The 24,365-nt window shown below is 43.0% G+C and overlaps 1 protein-coding gene across 2 annotated transcripts; it reads left to right on the top strand.

Moving 5' to 3' along the window:
- The first annotated feature begins 775 nt into the window (after positions 1-775).
- Positions 776-19,816, top strand: LOC110509043 (translocation protein SEC62). 2 transcript variants are annotated; one of them, XM_021589989.2, is made up of 9 exons: positions 776-924; positions 5,601-5,709; positions 10,623-10,728; positions 11,045-11,165; positions 11,211-11,282; positions 11,435-11,530; positions 12,025-12,085; positions 13,745-13,864; positions 15,461-19,816. In XM_021589989.2, exons 1-9 carry the CDS (start codon positions 889-891, stop codon positions 15,949-15,951), a joined length of 1,212 nt encoding a protein of 403 aa, XP_021445664.2. In that variant the 5' UTR covers positions 776-888; the 3' UTR covers positions 15,952-19,816. The 2 variants fall into 2 exon arrangements, with proteins under 2 accessions (XP_021445664.2, XP_021445663.2); XM_021589988.2 differs by having other exon boundaries at positions 11,045-11,282.
- The last annotated feature ends 4,549 nt before the right edge of the window (positions 19,817-24,365 follow it).

Below are 24,365 nucleotides of genomic sequence, written 5' to 3'. Positions count from 1 at the left end.
TGGAGCTTGTTAATCAAGCTTGATATTATGGGGATAGGAGGAAGAACGTACAACTGGATAAAGGACTTCCTGTTTGGAAGGTCTGTCCAGGTGAGGGTCAGGAAGTCTCTCTCAGGCAGCTACATGGTGGATAATGGCCCACCACAGTAACTAGTCCTCTGTTGTTCTCAATCCTGATCAATGATGTTTACTCTCAGATACAGCCGGATATTGGGAGGTCTTTATTTGCAGATGATGGGGACTTATGGAAAAGAGGAAGAAATGTGCCATATGTAGTCAGGAAGGTACAGGAAGCAATTAATAAGGTAGAGCAGTGGGCATTATTGTGGGGATTCAGGTTCTCTGTAGAGAAAACTCAGACAGTGTTCTTTACCAGGAGGAAGGTGGGAGATGAGGTATGCTTGAGGTTATAGGTTATGAGGTTATGCTTGAGGTTATGCCATTGCAGATTAGGAGACAGCAGCTGGCAATGAATTGTTGGGTCAGGGAGAAAGGGATACAGGAAATGAGTTTAAAGAGTATATTGAGTAGAACGTCATTAGATATAGTCTCAAATATTTTGTTATATTTTTTTTTTTGCGGAATGTTCCAAAAGGAATCGGTTCCAAAAACTTGGTAAAGTACAAGGTTGTCAACAAACAACAACGGGGCTGGCAGGTAGGATTTAGTTTCTCCCTGTCTCTGGCCTGCACTCCAGTACAGTAGGTGGCGGTAATGCACCATAACGTTGGATGTCAACCGCCGATAAACCCCACCGAAAAAGAACAAAGGGACGTTATTGCAGGAACCTGTTTGGAACGTACATTTTTTTGGGGGGGCATTTTGCTCTCGCGATATTCCCCGTACGTACTACGTGATTACACGTCAAAGGAGCTGTGTTGGAGAATCATGGCGGAGCGCAGGAGGCATAAGAAACGGATCCAGGTAAAATCATTTTAACGCTAACTGGAAGAAGATAGTTTTTGCTTGGATGTATTACAGCGAGTTTATTTTCAAGATTGAAATATTTCCCGCAACAGACTAGTTTTCTAGTATGGTAATGTTGCTAGCGATTCGATGCTGTTGATAATAGGCGAAAAGCTGTGCTAGCAGCTAACGACTGAAATATTACATTTTGCAGGAAGTCATTTTGCATAACATTTATCTGTAACACGAATATTTCAAATAGCAATACCTAGCTATTTCAGAACATTACCTAGCTAGTTAGCGAATGTTACCGGATAATACAACATTTTGCTGAAGAGGAGGTAGATATTAGGTAGGTGACGTTACAGTAACATTAGGTATGTACAATTTGCTAGTTAGCCAGGCTATCTCAGAAACCAGGTAGAGAAAGCTAGCGCAAACCCGTAGCCAACTAGCTTTGCTACCAGCTACTAACAAAACTCGCCAGCTAACGTTACCATCACAATGATAGGAAAGCAAGTTGCGGTTTCATGGCGGGCAACCAGATGTGAAGCCAAGACGTGTTTTGGAATATATAAATGGCTAACTAATGTTACTGTTTTGGCAAGCCAAATGCCACTGATGCGCAAGCACATCCTCATTAATTGATGTTTGATGGCCACACGAGAATAGTCTTAATTTAAAACTACGTTGACGTGTGGCATTTGGTCATTGTACAAATTGCAATAGTTTTGCAAGTAATGCTGAACTAGTTTTCTTTGGGGTAAGTCCCTCTCAGTTGTTTGAGACAAACTCCGGGTGGGTATAATTTGTGTTACGTTCCAACAGGAATCTGTTTCAAAAAACTTCGTAAATAACAAGTTTGCCAATAAACAACGCATACAAAGTTGTATAGCGGTAGAATAAGATACCGGGTAGGGAGTGGGCTACTTTGTTTTCACTCACCACGTTTATTCCGAAAAATGTCTCCGGTAGCCTATGGACAAACATTAAGAATAAGCTACGTGGTGAGTTGATGCCTATTCGGCATCTAGTTAGTTGAATTGATTATGCAAATTTGTATGCGTTGTTTGTTGACAACCTTGTACTTTACCAAGTTTTTGGAACCGATTCCTTTTGGAACATTCCGCAAATTATACCCACCCTCAAAGTCATGCCAACACACGAAATGCAACTCGACAACCTGATGACAATAACATACCTTACTGTATGTAGTGTAATGGAAGTTAATCGAATCGATTACACACAATTCAGGCCTTCTGGTCATTGTCAAATTACGCAACAGGTTCACATCACCTTGACATGCATCAACAACAGCTGATAGGCGACACCTTGGCTGTCTGTCAGTGGTAAAAAAAAAAATGGCTTAATATTCCATATGTCCTTGTCCTGGCTGCAGGAACAGGGTATGTTATTATGCAATAGTTGAAATTACATCTATTCCTTTATATCCAGTTTGCTCTCTTTTTTTTCTCTCAAGCTCTGTCTCATGAGATGGTAAGGGAAAAACACATGTTTTGAATAACTGATTACTATGTTGCTTTATTACTATGATGAGTGATGTGAACTTTCGGTGAGCATAAACATTGAACAAAACACTACCCAGGTTTGATTGCTGGCAGTGGCTATGCTTTCCTCGTCAACTATTTGACTGTAACCAGATTTGGACTTTAATTTTATTTGGCCACGACGTGGGCAGTTGAGAGAGGGGGCAGCTGTGCCTGAAAGAGTAGGGACTATCAAGACAACGTTGTGAAACGAGGAGATAATCTACTGCCTGGTATTTCCAAGAAGAACACAGGTTTTAGTTTGCCTATTGCGTAATGCTTTTGCTATGGTGGGCCCTACTGAACAGAACTGTCTTTCATAGGGGAAGCGAGGGTGGCCTAAGTCCCTCTCCTCATATTCATAGGATAGGCTCAGGTAAAGACGGGAGTATTTTCCATTTAGTGGGGCCTCGTGTGTCTGTATTTTGTGACTGATGATGCCCATACCTGAACCAAACCCCTGTTTCAAAGCCCTCCTTGCTTCATCATGTGCTGTATAGCTTTCGAAGCCAGCCAGCTGGGCCAGAAGCAGCAGCAGGCAGGACTGAATCTCGTTGTGCTGATGCTCTCTCATTCCCCTCCATGTTAGCAGGCAGTACTGGCTTCAGTGTCGGACCAGGGCCATATTCAGTCAGTAGGCATGGAGCAGGAGATTATGAAACTGAGCAAAATGGAGGGGGGTGCGAGGGAATTGACCAATGATAGTTTGTGTTCGTTGTCTGTAATGTCCAAAACAAGAACTACATTCCCATATATCACCATAATACGACTATTTCTGGAATTCCCAGTGAAATAGCCTGTTACATCATTCCATTTTGTTGATTTTAGAAATGCTTCTTTAGAAATCATATGAAATGCTTCAATTCATGAATGTCATTCAACACCACGTGGTCATATGCTGGATGGCAGCCCCCCTCCCCCCAATTCTAACCTTAACCATTAGTAGGGAAAATGCTAAACTGGCCCAAGATAAGAGTCTAGTTGCAACTTCACCCTAATCCTTTTGTCATTTGTAGCTCAGTTTGTAGAGTATGGTGCCCCTGTAACCCAGTTAGTGGTAGAGCATGGTGCTCCTGTAGCTCAGTTGGTAGAGCATGGTGCTCCTGTAGCTCAGTTGGTAGAGCATGGTGCTCCTGTAGCTCAGTTGGTAGAGCATGGTGCTCCTGTAGCTCAGTTGGTAGAGCATGGTGCTCCTGTAGCTCAGTTGGTAGAGCATGGTGCTCCTGTAGCTCAGTTGGTAGAGCATGGTGCTCCTGTAGCTCAGTTGGTAGAGCATGGTGCTCCTGTAGCTCAGTTGGTAGAGCATGGTGCTCCTGTAGCTCAGTTGGTAGAGCATGGTGCTCCTGTAGCTCAGTTGGTAGAGCATGGTGCCCCTGTAGCTCAGTTGGTGGTAGAGCATGGTGCCACTGTAGCTCAGTTGGTGGTAGAGCATGGTGCCCCTGTAGCCCAGTTGGTGGTAGAGCATGGTGCCCCTGTAGCCCAGTTGGTGGTAGAGCATGGTGCCCCTTTAGCCCAGTTGGTGGTAGAGCATGGTGCCCCTGTAGCCCAGTTGGTGGTAGAGCATGGTGCTCCTGTAGCCCAGTTGGTAGAGCATAGTGCTCCTGTAGCTCAGATGGTGGTAGAGCATGGTACCCCTGTAGCTCAGTTGTTGGTAGAGCATGGTGCCCCTGTAGCTCAGCTGGTGGTAGAGCATGGTGCCCCTGTAGCCCAGTTAGTGGTAGAGCATGGTGCTCCTGTAGCCCAGTTGGTGGTAGAGGATGGTGTCCCGGTAGCTCAGTTGGTAGAGCATGGTGCCCCTGTAGCTCAGTTGTTAGAGCATGGTGCCCCTGTAGCTCAGTTGGTAGAGCATGGTGCCCCTGTAGCTCAGTTGGTAGAGCATGGTGCCCCCGTAGCTCAGTTGGTAGAGCATGGTGCCCCTGTAGCTCAGTTGGTAGAGCATGGTGCCCCTGTAGCTCAGTTGGTAGAGCATGGTGCCCCTGTAGCTCAGTTGGTAGAGCATGGTGCCCCTGTAGCTCAGATGGTGGTAGAGCATGGTGCCCCTGTAGCTCAGATGGTGGTAGAGCATGGTGCCCCTGCAGCTCAGATGGTGGTAGAGCATGGTGCCCCTGCAGCTCAGATGGTGGTAGAGCATGGTGCCCCTGCAGCTCAGATGGTGGTAGAGCATGGTGCCCCTGCAGCTCAGATGGTGGTAGAGCATGGTGCCCCTGTTGCCCAGTTGGTGGTAGAGCATGGTGCCCCTGTAGCCCAGTTAGTGATAGAGCATGGTGCTCCTGTAGCCCAGTTGGTAGAGCATAGTGCTCCTGTAGCTCAGATGGTGGTAGAGCATGGTACCCCTGTAGCTCAGTTGTTGGTAGAGCATGGTGCCCCTGTAGCTCAGTTGGTGGTAGAGCATGGTGCCCCTGTAGCCCAGTTAGTGGTAGAGCATGGTGCTCCTGTAGCCCAGTTGGTGGTAGAGGATGGTGTCCCGGTAGCTCAGTTGGTAGAGCATGGTGCCCCTGTAGCTCAGTTGGTAGAGCATGGTGCCCCTGTAGCTCAGTTGTTAGAGCATGGTGCCCCTGTAGCTCAGTTGTTAGAGCATGGTGCTCCTGTAGCTCAGTTGGTAGAGCATGGTGCTCCTGTAGCTCAGTTGGTAGAGCATGGTGCTCCTGTAGCTCAGTTGGTAGAGCATGGTGCCCCTGTAGCTCAGTTGGTAGAGCATGGTGCCCCTGTAGCTCAGTTGGTAGAGCATGGTGCCCCTGTAGCTCAGATGGTGGTAGAGCATGGTGCCCCTGCAGCTCAGATGGTGGTAGAGCATGGTGCCCCTGCAGCTCAGATGGTGGTAGAGCATGGTGCCCCTGCAGCTCAGGTGGTGGTAGAGCATGGTGCCCCTGCAGCTCAGGTGGTGGTAGAGCATGGTGCCCCTGTAGCTCAGGTGGTGGTAGAGCATGGTGCTTGAAACGCCAGGGTATTTGGTTTGATTCTTGGGACTACCCATGCGTATAATATATGCACGCAAGTCTCTTTGGATAAAAGCTTCTGCTAAATGACATGAAGGGGCAGGAGCAGCAGCAAATGTGTCGCAGCGGAAGAGTAAGTATTGACGGTATTCAACTCAACATGGCATTGTAGCACACAGACTTGTGATTTCCCTTTTTCCTCACTGTGTAGGAGGTGAGTGAGCCCACCAAGGAGGAGAAGGCGGTGGCCAAGTACCTCCGCTTCAACTGCCCCACCAAGTCCACCAACATGATGGGCCACCGGGTGGACTACTTCATCGGTCAGTGCTCCGTTCATACGCTCTCGTTCGTTCGCTCATTTAGGACATTGATTCTCCAACCAGTCAGCGGCAGTTGGTGCCTGTCCCCACAGCATTTGATCTTTCAGTACTAGCACACAAAGTGCTTAAATTAGTCAACTATCATCAAGCTGTGACTAGGCCTAGTTGAATCTGTTGGAATTAGAGGTTGACCGAATATGATTTTTCGATACCGATTTATTGAAGGACCAAAAAAAGCTGATACCAATTAATCGGGCCATTTAAAAAAAAAAATATATATATATATATATATATATTTATTAGGTCGACCGACTAATCGGAATGGCCGATTAATTAAGGCCGATTTCAAGTTTTCATAACAAATCGGAAATCTGTATTTTTGGACACTGATTTGGCCGTTTTTTTACACCTTTATTTAATCTTTACTTAACCAGGCAAGTCGGTTAAGAACACATTCTTATTTTCAATGACAGCCTAGGAACAGTGGGTTAACTGCCTTGTTCAGGGGAAGAACGACAGATTTTCACCTTGTCAGCTTGGGAATTCAATCTTGCAACCTTACAGTTAACTAGTCCAACGCTCTAACCACCTGATTCCATTGCACTCCACGAGGAGCCTGCCTGTTACGCGAATGCAGTAAGCCAAGTTAAGTTGCTAGCTAGCATTAAACTTATCTAAAAAATGTATCAATCATAATCACTAGTTAACTACACATGGTTGATGATATTACTAGTTTATCTGGCCTGTCCTGCGTTGCAGATAATCGATGCGGTGAGTATTCACGGAAAAGGACTGTCCTTGCTGCAATGTGTACCGAACCTTAAACATCAATGCCTTTCTTAAAATCAATACACAGAAGTATATATTTTTAAACCTGCATATTTAGCAAAAGAAATCCAGGTTAGCAGGCAATATTAACCAGGTGAAGTTGTCACTTCTCTTGCGTTCATTGCCCGCAGAGTCAGGGTATATGCAACAGTTTGGGCGCCTAATTTTCCAGAATTTTACGTAATTATGACATAACATTGAAGGTTGTGCAATGTAACAGGAATATTTAGACTGATGGATGCCACCCGTTAGATACAATACGGAACGGTTCCGTATTTCACTGAAAGAATAAAACGTCTTGTTTTCGAGATGATTCCGGACTCGACCATATTAATGACCTAAGGCTCGTATTTCTGTGTGTTATGTTATAATTAAGTCTATGATTTGATATTTGATAGAGCAGTCTGACTGAGCGATGGTAGGCACCAGCAGGCTCGTAAGCATTCATTCAATCAGCACTTTTGTGTGTTTTGCTGTGCTTCAAGCATTGCTCTGTTTATGACTTCAAGCCCATCAACTCCCGAGATTAGGCTGGTGTAACTGATGTGAAATGGCTAGCTAGTTAGCGGGGTGCGCGCTAATAGCTTTTCAAACGTCACTCGCTCTGAGACTTGGAGTAGTTATTCCCCTTGCTCTGCATGGGTAACGCTGCTTCGAGGGTGGCTGTTGTCAATGTGTTCCTGGTTCGAGCCCAGGTAGGGGCGAGGAGAGGGACGGAAGCTATACTATTACACTGGCAATACTAAACTGCCTATAAGAACATCTAATAGTCAAAGGTATATGAAATAGTCCTATAACTACAACCTAAAACTTCTATCTGGGAATATTGAAGACTCATGTTAAAAGAAACCACCAGCTTTCATATGTTCTCATGTTCTGAGCAAGGAACTTAAACGTTAGCTTTCTTACATGGCACATATTGCACTTTTACTTTCTTCTCCAACACCTTTTTTGAATTATTTAAACCAAATTGAACATGTTTCATTATTTATTTGAGGCTAAATTGATTTGATTGATGTATTATATTAAGTGTTCATTCAGTATTGTTGTAATTGTCATTATTACAAATACATTTCAAAAATCGTCTGATTAATCGGTAGCAGCTTTTTTTGGTCCTCCAATAATCGGTATCGTCGTTGAAAAATCATAATCGGTCGACCTCTAATATATATATATATATTTGTAATAATGACAATTACAACAATACTGAATGAACAATGAGCACTATTATTTTAACTTAATATAATACATAAATAAAATCAATTTAGTCTCAAATAATTAATGAAACATGTTCAATTTTGTTTAAATAATGCAAAAACAGAGGCGCAGTGGTTAAGGGCGCTGTACTGCAGTGCCAGCTGTGCCACCAGAGATTCTGGGTTCGCGCCCAGGCTCTGTTGTAACCGGCCGCGACCGGAGGTACGTGGGGTGAAGCGTTGTCCTGGTTAGGGAGGGGTTGGCCGGAAGGGATATCCTTGTCTCATCGCGCACCAGCGACTCCTGTGGCGGGTCGGGCGCAGTGCACGCTAATCAAGGTTGCCAGGTGCGCAGTGTTTCCTCCGGCACATTGGTGCGGCTGGCTTCTGGGTTGGATGCGCGCTGTGTTAAGAAGCAGTGTGGCTTGGTTGGGTTGTGTATCGGAGGACGCATGACTTTCAACCTTCGTCTCTCCCGAGCCTGTACGGGTGTTGTAGCGATGAGACAAGATAGTAGCTACTAAACAATTGGACACCATGAAATTGGGGAGAAAACGGGATAAAATTCCAAATAAAAAAATATTAAAAATAATGCAAAAACAAAGCGTTGGAGAAGAAAGTAAAAGTGCAATATGTGCCATGTAAGAAAGCTAACGTTTAAGTTCCTTGCTCAGAACATATGAAAGCTGGTGGTTCCTTTTAACATGAGTCTTCAATATTCCCAGGTTGTAGTTATTATACGACTATTTCTCTCTCTACCATTTATATTTCATATACCTTTGACTATTGGATGTTCTAATAGGTATTGCCAGCCTAATCTCGGGAGTTGATAGGCTTTAAGTCATAAAGAGTTGCTGGCAAATGCAATAAAGTGCAGTTTGAAAGAATGCTTACGAGCCTGCTGCTGCCTACCATCGCTCAGTCAGACTGCTCTCTCAAATCATAGACTTAATTCTAATATAATAACACACAGAAATACGAGCCGTAGGTCATTAATATGGTCAAATCCGGTAACTGTAAGTTTGAAAACAAAACGTTTATTCTTTCAGTGACATACGGAACCGTTCCGTATTGTATCGAACGGGTGGCATCCTTAAGTCTAGATATTCCTGTTACATTGCACAACCTTCAATGTTATGTCATAATTATGTCAAATTAGTTTGCAACAAGCCAGGCGGCCCAAACTGTTGCATATACCCTGACTCTGCGTGCAATGAACGCAAGAGAAGTGACACAATTTCCCTAGTTTAATATTGCCTGCTAACATGAATTTCTTTTAACTAAATATGCAGGCTTAACATTTTTTTACTTCTGTGTATTGATTTTAAGAAAGGCATTGATGTTCATGGTTAGGTATATTCATGCAACGATTGTGCTTTTTTCGCAAATGACCTTTTGTTAAATCATCCCCCGTTTTGGCGAAGTTGGCTGTCTTTGTTAAGAAGAAATGGTCTTCACACAGTTCGCAACGAGCCAGGCGGCCCAAACTGCTGCATATACCCTGACTGTTGCACAGAACGCAAGAGAAGTGACACAATTTCCCTAGTTAAAATAAATTCATGTTAGCAGGCAATATTAAATAAATATGCTGGTTTAAAAATATATACTTGTGTATTGATTTTAAGAAAGGCGTTGATGTTTATGGTTAGGTACACGTTGGTTCAACGACAGGGCTTTTTTTCGCGAATGCGCTTGTCAAATCACCTGTTTGGCGAAGTAGGCTGTGATTCAATGACAAATTAACGGGCACCGCATTGATTATATGCAACGCAGGACAAGCTAGATAAACTAGCAATATCATCAACCATGTGTAGTTAACTAGTGATTATGATAAGACTGATTGTTTTTTATAAGATGCTTTTAATGCTAGCTAGCACCTTACCTTTGCTCCTTGCTGCACTCGCATAACAGCTAGTCAGCCTGCCACGCAGTGTCCTCGTGGAGTGCAATGTAAATCGGTCATGATCGGTGTTCAAACATGCCGATTACCGATTGTTATGAAAACTTGAAATCGCCCGGCCATTCCGATTAATCGGTCGACCTTAGTTGGAATATCTCTACTTCAAATAGGCTATCATTGTGGGGACTGGTTTGAGAAACAGTTTTTGTGATTTTTTTTGTTGTTGTTGTTGACCACTTGACAAGGAAAACCCCAATTTTAGACTTTAAAGCTGCAATAAATCATTTTTGGGCCGACCCAACTCAATTCACATAGAAATATGTGTTTATAGAATGACAGATCCCACTTGAATGCAAGTCTAAAAAGCTGTAGATCTGTTCTATGTGCGCAATTTCTATGCTTCCTGTAATTTTCTGCACTATACTTTATTGTTTTGTCACACAAACGTGGGCGAACTATTAGAATTTAAGCAACCAGGAAATGGCAGAGCGTTTTCTGCGTAGTGCATCTTTACTTAAGGCCTGAAGTTTTTCCTGGTCAGGATAAATCTGGGCCTTAGTAGTAGGCCTAATGACGACGGTGTCTTGATGTGAGAGATGACAATTGCCGTTTTTGTTATTTCTTCCGGTCCTGTTGAGTTGCGGGTTGGAATAGAGTTAACCTTTGACCCAGAATCTCTCACTATATCTCATAGTAGTACTGTTGACCTGCCAATGTTTACATTTGCCAATGACTTTAGCCCCATAGCAAACCTATTCTGTTAACAGTGTCAGTAAATGCTGCACAGTCGTTGGTGTCAGTAAATGCTGCACAGTCGTTGTTTTAAATATCTGTTGGAGAGGAGTTTTTGTACACATCCCCAGGGGCCAGGATTACAGAATGTTTTCATAGCATGCTAGTAGCATGCTAGTCATTGAGTTTCAACGTACCCTATCACTCTACCACCGGTGATGTCATTTTGAACATGGTTGTCTGTTTCCCTTTGTCAGCCTCCAAGGCGGTGGACTGTCTGCTGGACTCCAAGTGGGCCAAAGCCAAGAAGGGAGAGGAGGCCGTGTTCACCACCAGAGACTCTGTGGTGGACTACTGCAACAAGTTAGTCTAATGTGGCAGTGCTGGATGTTGTCTAACTACCACCCTACACTAGAACAGAAGTTGCTTTCACACTACACATTGTTCACTACAACTTTCATGTGTGTATGTTGTCCCTATGTAATTAGGAAGTTCGAGGCATAAGAATATTGGGGCAAAATGTGTGTAATGTGAAAGGTTCTACAAGGACTTTATACAGGCTCCCAATGGTTTCAGGGGCTCCCAACAACATCTGAAACAATAGGATGAAGCACTGAACAATATTTGATCATGGTTGATCTTAATTATGTGTTCCGGGGTTTCTGCTCTCCTCCTGCAGGCTGCTGAAGAAGCAATTCTTCCACCGTGCTCTGAAAGTCATGAAGAAGAAGCCAGAGAAGGACATCAAGAAAGACAAGGAGAAAGAAAAAGAGAAGAAGAAGGATTCCAAGGATGTAGAGGCTTCAGATGTAAAGAAGGAGAAAGAGAAGAAGAAGGATGCAGAGGCTTCAGATGTAAAGAAGGAGAAAGAGAAGAAGAAGGATGCAGAGGCTTCAGATGTAAAGAAGGAGAAGAGTGTATGTAAATTGAATGAACTGAATATATGAACATGTTGTATAGTTTGTAACAGGTTAGACCACTGAAGTGGTTTGGTCATAGAATCTAGATCAATCGTATTCAAAAAATTTTTTATAAAGGCCATATGTCCATACTGTTTCTTTGTGCTCAGGACGATAGCCCCGGAACGCCAAAGAAGAAAAAAGACGTGAAGAAGAAATTCAAACTGGAGCCTCATGAGGATCAGCTCTTCTTGGATGGCAATGAGGTGAGTTGGAACACAAGGAATCCTGGGAAAAGGGCTCCGCCTCTCCAAAGATTAGGATGGATAAAAATCTGAAAGCCGGACTTTCTGGAAAAGTGAGCATGTTTCAGTTGGCGTTGTAGCCAGAGGTCATTGTTGTAATATTCACTTTGAAAGACGGTGAAGATTCTGATCTTTGTGGCATGAATTCAGCACATTGGTGTTTGTGTTTCCCTGTGACATGTTGAGAGAATTCCAGAGCAAACAAGTTTACTTTCACAAGATAACTGTTTGTGGGGGTGCACGTAATGAGGCACATTCTCCATGATGAGAGACCTTCTTTGTGGCGTCAGTTTGCCATGCAAGCATGACATGATGGTATGATGGCAAAAGGTTCAATGTGACTTGCACGGAGTTCACCGTGTGATGTGTAAAAAACAGTGAATCCCTATGATTGATAAATTAAAAACTATTTCTAAGGTGAAATGTAAAATTATCACATTTACTCCACTTTCCAGGTATTTGTTTGGATCTACGACCCAGTCCATTTTAAAACCTTTGCCATGGGACTGATTCTGGGTGAGTGGAATTGTAGTATTAATTACCTAGAATATTCCATTTTGATAACTGATTAAACTGTCTTACACAAATAACTGATAATTGCGACTGAATTGGTAGGGATGGTCATGAGTAGTCGGAATGGACGCTAAAACTCCATCTCTAACCAGAGGTCGAAACGTTGTCTTAAAGATTCTAGTGTTTGATTCTAGTGTTCCATTTGTACATGTGTATTTGCGAGGCACAATAAAAAAAAGAAGCCAAGCATCACTCAGTCCCTAAATTCCCTTTCCCCTCCGTGTCCCACTAACGCAATTGCGTTCTGATCACTCCCTCTACACATGCGGTCTAAATGAGCACACAAACTCCCGTTAGGCCTACAGAAATAAATGCTCTATAAAAACATATCTAACTGATGGGATACACAAGCTACATTCCTTGCCAAATGACAACAGTTTTATCGCGTTCAAAATGGACTTGTTGACCGAAGTAGGGGGAATAGGTGGTTCCGGCAAAGAGCAGTTTTGGAATAATTGCGTCACTTAATTTTTCCTGCTTAGGCTACTTTGTGAACTGCTTGTGCCATTTAGAACAGATTCGCCTAGGCTATAACACTTTTTTAAACATAGACAGTGAAACAAATTCAAAAACGTGAGTTTGAGAAAGACAGCGTGTATTTTCAATCATTAAGCCTATGTCTACTCACCTAACAGATGAGTTTGAGAAAGACAGCGTGTATTTTCAATCATTAAGCCTATATCTACTCACCTAACAGATGAGTTTGAGAAAGACAGCGTGTATTTTCAATCATTAAGCCTATATCTACTCACCTAACAGATGAGTTTGAGAAAGACAGCGTGTATTTTCAATCATTAAGCCTATATCTACTCACCTAACAGATGAGTTTGAGAAAGACAGCGTGTATTTTCAATCATTAAGCCTATATCTACTCACCTAACAGATGTAGTGGCTGCAGTTCGTCACCATGCATCCATCGTTCAATGTGGAATTGTTAATCCATTTTTTAAATTCCAAAGAATAGCAGAATAAACTAAATTGAACGTCTCAATCGAAAATTCTGTTTTGTAACCCAGAATTTTTTTGCCTCGACATATTGAGCCCAGTTTTAAGCGAGCACTCGGAGAATAACTATTCCAGACGTGCATCAATTAGCACTGGCAACTTTTTTTTTTTGTTTTTTTTTTTGAAAAATATTCTGTTCTATTTTATTCTGTTATGTTACATCATGATTTATACTGTAAAATAGGAGCCTCTTGACTGTGGTATGGGCTCGGGAAATTAACTAAACAAGGCTAGGCCGTTGCACAGCCATAGCGGCACTGTTGATGTTAGTGCCTTTTTTAAAATATTTATTATTAATTATTCTTATTTTATTTTTATTTTCTTTGGAGATTATATATAATATAATTAGTTGATTTTACGGTTTCAATAAATTAATCTTAAAATGGCACTTGTTTTTTTTTTATTGACGTGTGTGCGTATATATGGGGCAATTAGGATTTGTTACCTGTCGTGGTTATGATAAATCGGGCATTGTTTGCGCACTGTTAGCATACAGATAAATGCTCACATTTTTTTCCAGTGCAGGCCTTGTGTTCTAAAAGTCACTTTTTTTATTTGACTACAGGGGAAAAAATCTGTTTCTGTCTCTGTTTCCAGTAATTGCAGTGATCGCGGCCACTCTCTTCCCGCTGTGGCCGGCTGAGATGCGTGTGGGTGTGTACTACCTGAGCGTGGCAGCAGGCTGTTTCGTGGCCAGTATACTGCTGTTGGCTGTTGGTAAGAAAGAAAACACCCAACCTCTTGACACTTGTGTACAACTAAAAATAGTATAACTAATAGCCTTCTCTCGTCCTCCTTTTGGCAAATCAGACTGCGACTCCATTTTGCTCCTCCCCGCCTACAAACAAACACTCAAAAGGGATGTTCCGGTGGTCAGGTCTGTACAACGCTGTTCTGACCAATCAGAATCCATGCTCCAAGATTGTTTTGATCACGCGGACTGGAATATGTTCCAGGTCGCGTCTGGGGATAACATCATTGAATACACCGACAAAAATAAAGAGATGATGTGATACCGGTGGTATCTTTCAAAACTTACCGGAATCCAAAAACGTAGATTGATGGCAGCCTTGTTGGGAAACTGAAGGAGAGACATGCTGCTTATAAACAGCGAAAAGTGACCTGGGATAACTGTATGGTTAAACAGCACAAATACGACCCACACAGATCGACAAAAATGCGAGACACAAGTATAGGGACAAAATGGAGGAGTAATTCAGCGGGTCGGATACGAGGCATATGTGGCAGGGGCTTCTAACGATCACGGATTACAAAAAGAAAGCCAATCGCATCACAGACACTAACACCGGAAGAGCTAAACCCCTTTTTCTCACGCTTGGAGCATAAGGGTGAGCCACCGAGGAAAGCGAAGGATACGTGCTGATGGTCTCCACGGGGGACATACGTACCACTCACTTCTGTCATCATGAAGTGCTTCAAGAGGCTAGTCAAACACCACATCACCTCAACTTCTTGACAAACGTAGCCTACATTACCACCTCCACACTGATCTTCAACATGGGGGGCCTCACAATGGTGTGTCCTCAGTCCCTTCCTGTATTCCCTGTATACCCATGGCTGCGTGGCCTCACACAGTTACAACTCCTTCATCAAGTTCGCTGACAACACGACAGTAGTAGGCCTGTTTACCAACAACGAGACGGCCTACAGAGAGGAGGTAGGACACTGCTGGCGTGGTGCCAGGTAAACAATCTCTCCCTCAACGTCAGCATAACAAAGGAGCTGATTGTGGACTTCAGGAGGAACGAGGCTGGGCACGCCCCTTCCCTGTCAACAGGGCCGCCGTGGAGACAGTCAAAAACGTCAAGTTCCTCGGGCTACACATCTCCGAGGAGCTCATCAGGGAACTCGGCCACCTGACCTACGGCCTGTTCTCCACACAGCTGAATAGTCCCGCCCACCCCCCACATTCCCTGTGCATGTGATCACCATATTGCTAATACTCTTAAAGGGATACTGCCAGATTCTGACATTAAGCCCCTGTTCTACTTACAGAGTCCGATGAACTCGTGGATACCATTTCTATGTCTCTGTGTGCAGACAATTAAATGCCGGAATATTGCAGTAACCATTTAACAGGGAATTCCAATAAAGTTAAAGTTCCGTTTTGTTCTTTTACCTTTTTATAATTTATCTTGTGTGTTTACCTAGAGACTTGAGTCAAAGTGGGTGACACGGCACCAAAGCTGATGTCACAGGGTTGCGTTCCTTCCCCTCAGCACCGTTGACGTTAGTTGCTGGCCTTTGCTTTGACATTACAATGCCATTTGACAAATGTTTATCTCCCCTTAGCTCGCTGCATCCTGTTCGTGATCATCTGGCTGGTGACGGGCGGACGCCACCACTTCTGGTTCCTGCCCAACCTCACGGCTGATGTGGGCTTCATCGACTCTTTCCGCCCGCTCTACACGCACGAGTACAAGGGCCCGCGGGACGCCAGCAAGAAGAGCCAGGACAAGACTGAGGGCAAGACCAGCGATGAGAAGGAGGGTGACGGTGAGGAGGAAGAGGAGGAAGGAGACGAGGGCACAGTGCCACAGGGGATGGAAGAAGGCGAGGTGGTGAAGGGGAAGTCAGCGAGTACCGCTGAGCGCTCTGACACAGACAGCGACCGGCGTGAGGACGAGGGCTCGCAGCACAGCAATGGAAATGACTTTGAGATGATCACCCGCGAGGAGCTGGAGCAGCACACAGAGGAGGAGGAGGAGGAGGAGGAAGAAGAGGGGGATGAAGGAGAGCAGGAAGGAGACGGTGAGAGAAAGCCTGTACCTGTTCAAACATAAACATTCTATCACTGCCACCTCCTTCTCCTCCACCCTCGTGCTCCTCCAAGGACAACCTCCCACCTCCTCCAGGTCTTGTCAACCTCGCCGAGGAGACGAATCCATCTTGCCTGCTCCGATCTTCCACCAACTATACAGATGCCACGCCTGAGTATCGACACTGGTGTCAAATGGCTATAACATTGGAAAAGAGAAGCCTTATTGTGGTTCTAAAATCCCCAGCTTATTTAAACTGAGAAATGCAAACTAACTTAACAGATGTTTGTCTGAGGAAGTTGTCACGTTAGTACTCCCGACTTTCCCCCTATTTTTCGGTACTTACGTTATGACTGTTATCCCATATCATTCTAGTTAACTCATCCACTCTGTGTTATTTACCATTGCTACAATGCTCCCCTTGTATGTCTCTTGTCAATTTCCACGGGCGAGGGAGTTGGAGCTATGGAATCGTTTTTACTTGGGGAAGTACTGCCATCTTGTCTACCTACCCCTCAAATCCAGACTGTTGTCTTATGAACAACGTGCGATTTGTACAATCATGGTTAGGCTAAGCCCAGTGTTGTGTCCAGTAGCTGCAAAACACGGTAACTAAATTGAAATGGGAACCAAAATATACACATTTTCATCATTTCCCTTTGGTCTATTGTCACCCAACTGGGCCAAGGTCCTGTACTAGCAGTGGCATCTGGCCCTCTGTACACAGTTCAACTCTTGTTTTTTTACGAGTCTGATCTCTCCTCGGCAGCCATCGGACGTTACGATTGACCAACCGTTGGCTACGCCACTATAACTAATGCGGATGGACCAAAATCCATAGTTTACCCCACCACAAGAAAATACCTCACTTATTGGGGGGTTTTTCCCAAAATATGTCTGACGAGAGAACAAAAGAATGAAGAAAAAAATGGCGGCGGCAGATGAACGTCATTAACAATAAACAGCCTTGTGGTTCTTTTTGCGGTACTTATTTTCAATGAGAAATGTTTGGTTGATAATGATCGGTTCTGTTCACAAACACACACACACACACACACACACACGTAAAACCAGAGCTCATAAGAGTCATGTCCATTACAAGCAGTGGGACAACAAAAATAAAACGGGTTGTTTGAGATGCCACTTTCTAGAAGAAATGTGATCTGAGGCCACGCCCATGCAGACAGCAAAGATGGAATGGGAAACCTGTTCGTAAAGTTTTGTATTCGCCATTTAGAATCGGACATCAAGATGAAAGTGCCAAACTCGTTAATTGTTGTTACAATGCATGCTGTTTTCATACGGGAAGACATGGCAAAAGTGTCAGCAAGGCATTTTGGTACATTTTATTCATTTTTGTAACGATTGTGTCAAATTCCAAACCTTTTACACCTTAGAAACGCAGCGCCGTATAGGAGCCAAGGCATTAGTGTGTAGACCTTCTCCCTTCAGTTCTATCTAAGCCATGCAAAGCAGGCAATATGTCCTGAAGCTTACTATACTCATTCTACGATCGCTTGTAATAGTATTGTCAGTTCAACTCGGATGCCCATACTTTCATGATAGCTTTTGTTGTGTTGCCTTCATTGGTATTCTAGTCATGCTAGCTGACAACGATGGAGACCCATGTGAATGCATGGGGACTTCATTGGAAACCAATGTGGTCGAGGTCCAATTCTCTGTAGTGTTGCATTATGGGGGCTGTGGTCCAATACTGTCTGTTTGTAAGGTTGCATTCTTTTTGGCTGGAGTTGTTTTAGAAGCTAGTGAGGACGATATTTAAAAACATAAAGATGTCATTTATATACGGAATTCTATATCAAATATATTTTGAATTGATAAATTATGAGCCCGCTTGGTTCAACTTGAACAGAATCCTTTTTTGGGGGGTATCAACTTATTTTCAGTAATGTTTATTTTTCTCTCTTTTTTTCTCTTTTTTTTTTTACTATAATTTTGACCACCAATAGGCATATTGTCAAGAGTGTATTGTACTCTCATTATTGGGGACTCTCACCAGAAATGTTTAATATTTAATGTGTGGATATATGATCAGATGGACTACCTATTTTTGATCTAGTTGATATTGATCGATTTTGTCATTTATTTTGTGGTAGAGGAATGTATATAGAAAACCTAGCTATGTGGCTACTTACAGCAAGTCCCACAAACATGTTTGTTTCTTGCCATAAGAATAGTGAATGATTAACTTGTGGTTGAGAAACCCGTTAGCAGTGGATTGCATAATATTTTATATTGTTGTTCCACACACAATGTTCTGGGAAGAAAGTTCACCCCGCTGTGGAATGGTAGAGCGGAGCTTGTGAGAGCAAGGGAAAGAAGTCACTTGATGATTCAGATATCCCACTCTACACAGATGGACTCAATGTCTAGACTGAGGAGTATCTTCCAGACTCATACCCGTTTCACACAATCTTGTCAACCCAAACGGTAGTGCTGGCCGGTTCCTGGAACTATGCTTGGATGCGTAACCAGGCGAGCGCAGTGCAGCTCGGTGAACTGGTCAGTAGTGTGAAAAAGGGGTACAAGTATGTCTTGCTTTCCCCCGTTCTCAGAGCTTGTTGACCTCGGTAGATCTCCAGCTTGTTTCTTCATTGTCGTGTTTCCCTGAACTTTATTCAACTGTGCGTGGCTCTTGTACAATACAAGTGTACTACTTACAACTGCACACTGTGTAGTTGGTCTCTTTTTAGTATTATTTTTTTGTGTGTGTTCATTTTCAATGCTTTTCTGTTTCCTGATGATGTCTTCTGGAGAGCAAGAGTGCATTCGTAAATTCAGTCTGGAGTTCCAGAGTGGCCTCTGGGCGTTGGTAAATTCAGTCTGGAGTTCCAGAGTGGCCTCTGGGCGTTGGTAAATTCAGTCTGGAGTTCCAGAGTGGCCTCTGGGCGTTGGTAAATTCAGTCTGGAGTTCCAGAGTGGCCTCTGGGCGTTGGTAAATTCGTCTGGAGTTCCAGAGTGGCCTCTGGGCGTTGGTAAATTCAGTCTGGAGTTCCAGAGTGGCCTCTGGGCGTTGGTAAATTCAGTCTGGAGTTCCAGAGTGGCCTCTGGGCGTTGGTAAATTCAGTCTGGAGTTCCAGAGTGGCCTCTGGGCGTTGGTAAATTCAGTCTGGAGTTCCAGAGTGGCCTCTGGGCGTTGGTAAATTCAGTCTGGAGTTCCAGAGTGGCCTCTGGGCGTTTTTCATTCATCTCGGAGTATTCAGGATGCACACTAGACACTCTGACCGAGGAGGGTTGATCCGAGCGTTCTGACCTCACAACGGTAGTCAAGCACCCAAGCTAACGTTGGCTAGCTTGCTAGCTACTTCCAGACACAAACCCCACTGAACATTTCTCGTCCTAGCAGAACTGATTTAGGCTGTTTTCATGTTATCCAGAGCGTTGGTGACTAACTGCTGCTGGAAACAATTTTATTGCGCTTTTTTTTTTGTTGCCGACGTTTACTGACACCGGCCATATTCAACGGGTGTTGAGCGTTCGTAAATTCATCAGTTATTCTGCGCTCTGGCACAGTCAGACGAGAGTGCTCTGAAATAGGAGTAGATCGCCAGAGTGAATTTACGAACGTGCCCCAAGTTGCCAGTAGCTGTATTACTATTTCATGAAAATCTCATTGTTCTTGAGTCTTCTTCTTGCACAGTTACCAGTCTGTTGTATATTGTAGTATGAATCTATACTGCTTTATTCCATTACATTTCTGGAAGAAAAAAACGTCATGTTTTATCTGTTAAATGTCATTAGTCACTTAGTTGTTCATATTTGAATCAATATCATTGAGGACTGTCTCTTGCAATATTTCAATATAATGTCATTAATTGAATGTCTGGAAGTATATCTGTACCTTATTGCAATAAATATATAGAAAGCAGTTGAGTTTTCGGTCTTATTTGCATGAATTGTGGGTGCTTGAATGAAATGATGCATTTCAAATGACCTGTTTTTCATCTACCCCAAGCTTAGTGTGTCAATTACATAAATAGGTCCTCTTCCAAAAAAAGATAATCTTACATCGATAATCCAGGGGCTGGTTACTGACAGCAACACACAGTTGACTCTTGCCACCTGGCTTTATCTACTTAGCCTTTTATACACTGAGTGGACAGGACATGTTTTTTCCATGACAAAGACCGTGTCAAACTCTCCACTGAGGTCCCAGAATCTGCAGGTTTTTCTCTCCTCCCTTGTACTAGGCCACTAGTTAGTAAGGAACGCCCCTCACCTGGTTGTTTAGGTATTTAAAGGATACAACTAAAACCTGCAGATACTAGGCAGAGTTTGATACCCCTGACAGACTGACCAGGTCAATTGTTAAATCCACTTCAATCAGTGTGGATGAGAGGTTAAAGAGGGATTTGTAAGCCTTGAGACAATTGAGACATGGATTGTGTACATTCATGGCTAAAAGTTTGCTGCTTCAGTGTCTTTAGATATTTTTGTCAGATGTTACTATGGAATACTGAAGTATAATTACAAGCATTTCATAAGTGTCAAAGGCTTTTATTGATAATTACATGAAGTTGATGCAAATAGTCAATATTTGCAGTGTTGACCCTTCTTTTTCAAGACCTCTGCAATCTGCCCTGGCATGCTGTCAATTAACTTCTGGGCCACATCCTGACTGATGGCAGCCCATTCTTGCATAATCAATGCTTGGAGTTTGTCAGAATTTGTGGGTTTTTGTTTGTCCACCCTCTTGAGGATTGGCCACACGTTCTCAATGGGATTAAGATCTGGGGAGTTCCCTGGCGATGGACCCAAAACATTGATGTTTTGTTCCCCGAGCCACTGAGTTATCACTTTTGCCGTATGGCAAGGTGCTCCATCATGCTGGAGAAGGCATTGTTCGTCAGGAAACTGTTCCTGGATGGTTGGGAGAAGTTGCTCTCGGAGGATGTGTTGGTACCATTCTTTATTCATGGCTGTGTTCTTAGGCAAAATTGTGAGTGAGCCCACTCCCTTGGCTGAGAAGCAACCTCACACATGAATGGTCTCAGGATGCTTTACTGTTTGCATGACACAGGACTGATGGTAGCGCTCACCTTGTCTTCTCCGGACAAGCTTTTTTTTTTCCTGAGCAAGTGCTGTACTGGTGGTGCCCCAATCCCGCAGCTGAATTAACTTTAGGACACAGTCCTGGCGCTTGCTGGACTTTCTTGGGCGCCCTGAAGCCTTCTTCATAACAATTGAACTGCTCTCCTTGAAGTTCTTGATGATCCGATAAATGTTTGATTTAGGTGCAATCTTACTGGCAGCAATATCCTTGCATGTGAAGCCCTTTTTGTGCACAGAAATGATGGCACGTGTTTCCTTGCAGGTAACCATGGTTGACAGAGGAAGAACAATGATTCCAAGCAATACCCTCCTTTTGAAGCTTCCAGTCTGTTATTCGAACTCAGTCAGCATGACAGAGTGATCTCCAGCCTTGTCCTCGTCAACACTCACAACTGTGTTAACGAGAGAATCACTGACATGATGTCAGCTGGTCCTTTTGTGGCAGGGCTGAAATGCAGTGGAAATGTTTTTGGGGGATTCATTGCAATTCATCTGATCACTCTTCATAACATTCTGGAGTATTTGAAAATTGGCATCATACAAACTGAGGCAGCAGACTTTGTGAAAATTTATATTTATGTCATTCTCAAAACTTTTGGCCTCGACTGTATGTTTGCCATTCAGAGGGTGAATGGGCAAGACAAAAAATGTAAGTGCCTTTCAATGGGTTATGGTAGTAGTTGCCAGATGCACCGATTTGTGTCAAGAACTGCAATGCTTCTGGGTTTTTTAAGCTTAACATTTCCCTATATGTATCAAGAATGGTCCACCACCCAAAGGACATCCATCCAACTTGACACAACTGTGGGAAGCATTGGAGTCAACATGGGCCAGCATCCCTGTTGAACGCTTTCGACATCTTGTGGATTCCCCAACTAATTGAGGCTGTTCTCAGGGCAAAAAGGGGGTGCAACACCATATTAGGAAGGTGTTCGTAATATTTTGTACACTCAGTCAATAACAAAGCTGAACCAGGTGTGTGGAGGCAATTAGGTGAAGAAACTAAAGGTGTTTCGGGAAGCCAGGCTGCTGTTTCCCTATTTGGCCACTGGATGAAGCCAGTGGCCAGTGAGTGTTTGTGGTGTGTACATACTTGTCTGTTGTATTATGGAATTATGAATACCAGCATATTGAGAGAAATAGTGCTGCTTTGTTCAGTAATGTCTCTCTCCACTGCTGCCAGGTGGGTTGTGGAGCCCTGTCTGTGACATGCACACAGATCAGCTTGTTCATATTGTACACATTGGATGGAGGGAGAAGCTCAGGGGGAATATTACAGGTACAATCCGTAGCCTCAATTGCTTGTCAACAGTAAAAAATCAAGTGAAAAATCAAAGAGGGACAATTGTATGGGTTTTGCCTTTGCTTCAGCCAAGATTGTATGAACTGGTACTGGTATTTACTGTACCAGTACTGGTATTTACTGTACTGTTACTGTACCAGTACTGGTATTTACTGTTACTGTACCAGTACTGGTATTTACTGTACTGTTACTGTACCAGTATTGGTATTTACTGTACCGGTACTGGTATTTACGGTACAGGTACTGGTATTTACTGTACCAGTATTGGTATTTATTGTACCAGTACTAGTATTTATGGTACCAGTCAATTGGGTATTTATGGTACAGGTACTGGTATTTACTGTACCAGTATTGGTATTTATTGTACCAGTACTAGTATTTATGGTACCAGTCAATTGGGTATTTATGGTACAGGTACTGGTATTTACTGTACCAGTACTGGTATTTACTGTACTGTTACTGTACCAGTACTGGTATTTACTGTACCAATACTGGTATTTACTGTACTGTTACTGTACCAGTACTGGTATTTACTGTACTGTTACTGTACCAATACTGGTATTTACTGTACTGTTACTGTACCAACACTGGTATTTACTGTACTGTTACTGTACCAGTACTGGTATTTACTGTACCAATACTGGTATTTACTGTACTGTTACTGTACTAGTACTGGTATTTACTGTACCAATACTGGTATTTACTGTACTGTTACTGTACCAGTACTGGTATTTACTGTACCAATACTGGTATTGACTGTACTGTTACTGTACCGGTACTGGTATTTACTGTACCAGTAATGGTATTTACTGTACCAGTAATGGTATTAACTGTACCAGTAATGGTATTAACTGTTACTGTACCAGTAATGGTATTAACTGTTACTGTACCAGTACTGGTATTTACTGTTACTGTACTGGTATGTACTGTACCAGTACTGGTATGTACTGTACCAGTAATGGTATTAACTGTTACTGTACCAGTACTGGTTTTTACTGTACCAGTACTGGTATTTGTTCGGGAAACAGAAGGCTGCACTATATAACTGCTCTTAGGCTGCTGATGAAGATGTTTACTGACCTTCAGGACAACATTTTTTTTTTTCTCCGCAGCTACACAATAAGCATAACTCCCCCACCCACATCACTGATTGTAAATATATATGGTTCATATTAAGGACAATGACATCGTCATTCTATCATTTAACTAAAGAAGCAGAATATATTATAATATCTTTATAATTGATGCCGTTTAAAAGTTGTTTTTTTTGAATAAGAGAAATAACACCGCGAAAGTGAAAATGATTGGGCATTCTCTCAGGGTTTAATATGTGATCACGGGCTCTAGACGTGTTGCTGTACACTTATTGTATCAAAGGATACATGTTTTCCTAAACAGTGTTACCACGGTTACCAGTCAAAAAAAAAATTAAAGACGCAAAAATGTCTACAAGCCAAAATGTTGTACATGTTGTTGGTCCTTTTTGACGGTAGGAGGTGGAGATAAATCCACAGGAAAGTGTTGTTTACCTGAGTTTCTGCCGCTTCTATTTTCAATCTCTTGAATCATTGCATGTGTTGCACAATATGTAAACAACAGCCAAATGTAACCGATTGTAGTAAGTGACCGAGGCACGTTTCCTGCAATCAGCTGGGAATGTTTGCTGTTTGGTCAGGCTCTGCCATATTGTGCAAGTGTTTGTCATGTGCAAATTGCATCAGTATTGAAATTGAAAACGGAAGTATAACTGATATACAGACCAGCATACTGAAATTCTGGTTAATAATTCTACTCTGTTTATATTTTGGCTACATTTTTGAGCAGCAGAAGGACAAACCACACAGACCACCAGTAGAGCAAGTTTAAATGCAATTTTAATCCGAATTCTGCCTAGGAAGGAATATTTATTTTTGCACAAGTCTCAGGCTGTATATACAGTGCATTCGGAAAGTATTCAGACTCCTTGACTTTTTCTACATTTTGTTACGTTACAGCCTTATTCTAAAATGAATTAAATGGGTTTTTTCTCTCATCAATCAATCTTTTCTCTCATCAATCTACA

Source organism: Oncorhynchus mykiss, chromosome 28 (assembly GCF_013265735.2).
Source record: "Oncorhynchus mykiss isolate Arlee chromosome 28, USDA_OmykA_1.1, whole genome shotgun sequence".
NCBI classification, from domain to species: Eukaryota; Metazoa; Chordata; class Actinopteri; order Salmoniformes; family Salmonidae; genus Oncorhynchus; species Oncorhynchus mykiss.
Note: the sequence above shows the minus strand (reverse complement) of the source record. Positions and strands in the feature narration are given on the sequence as shown.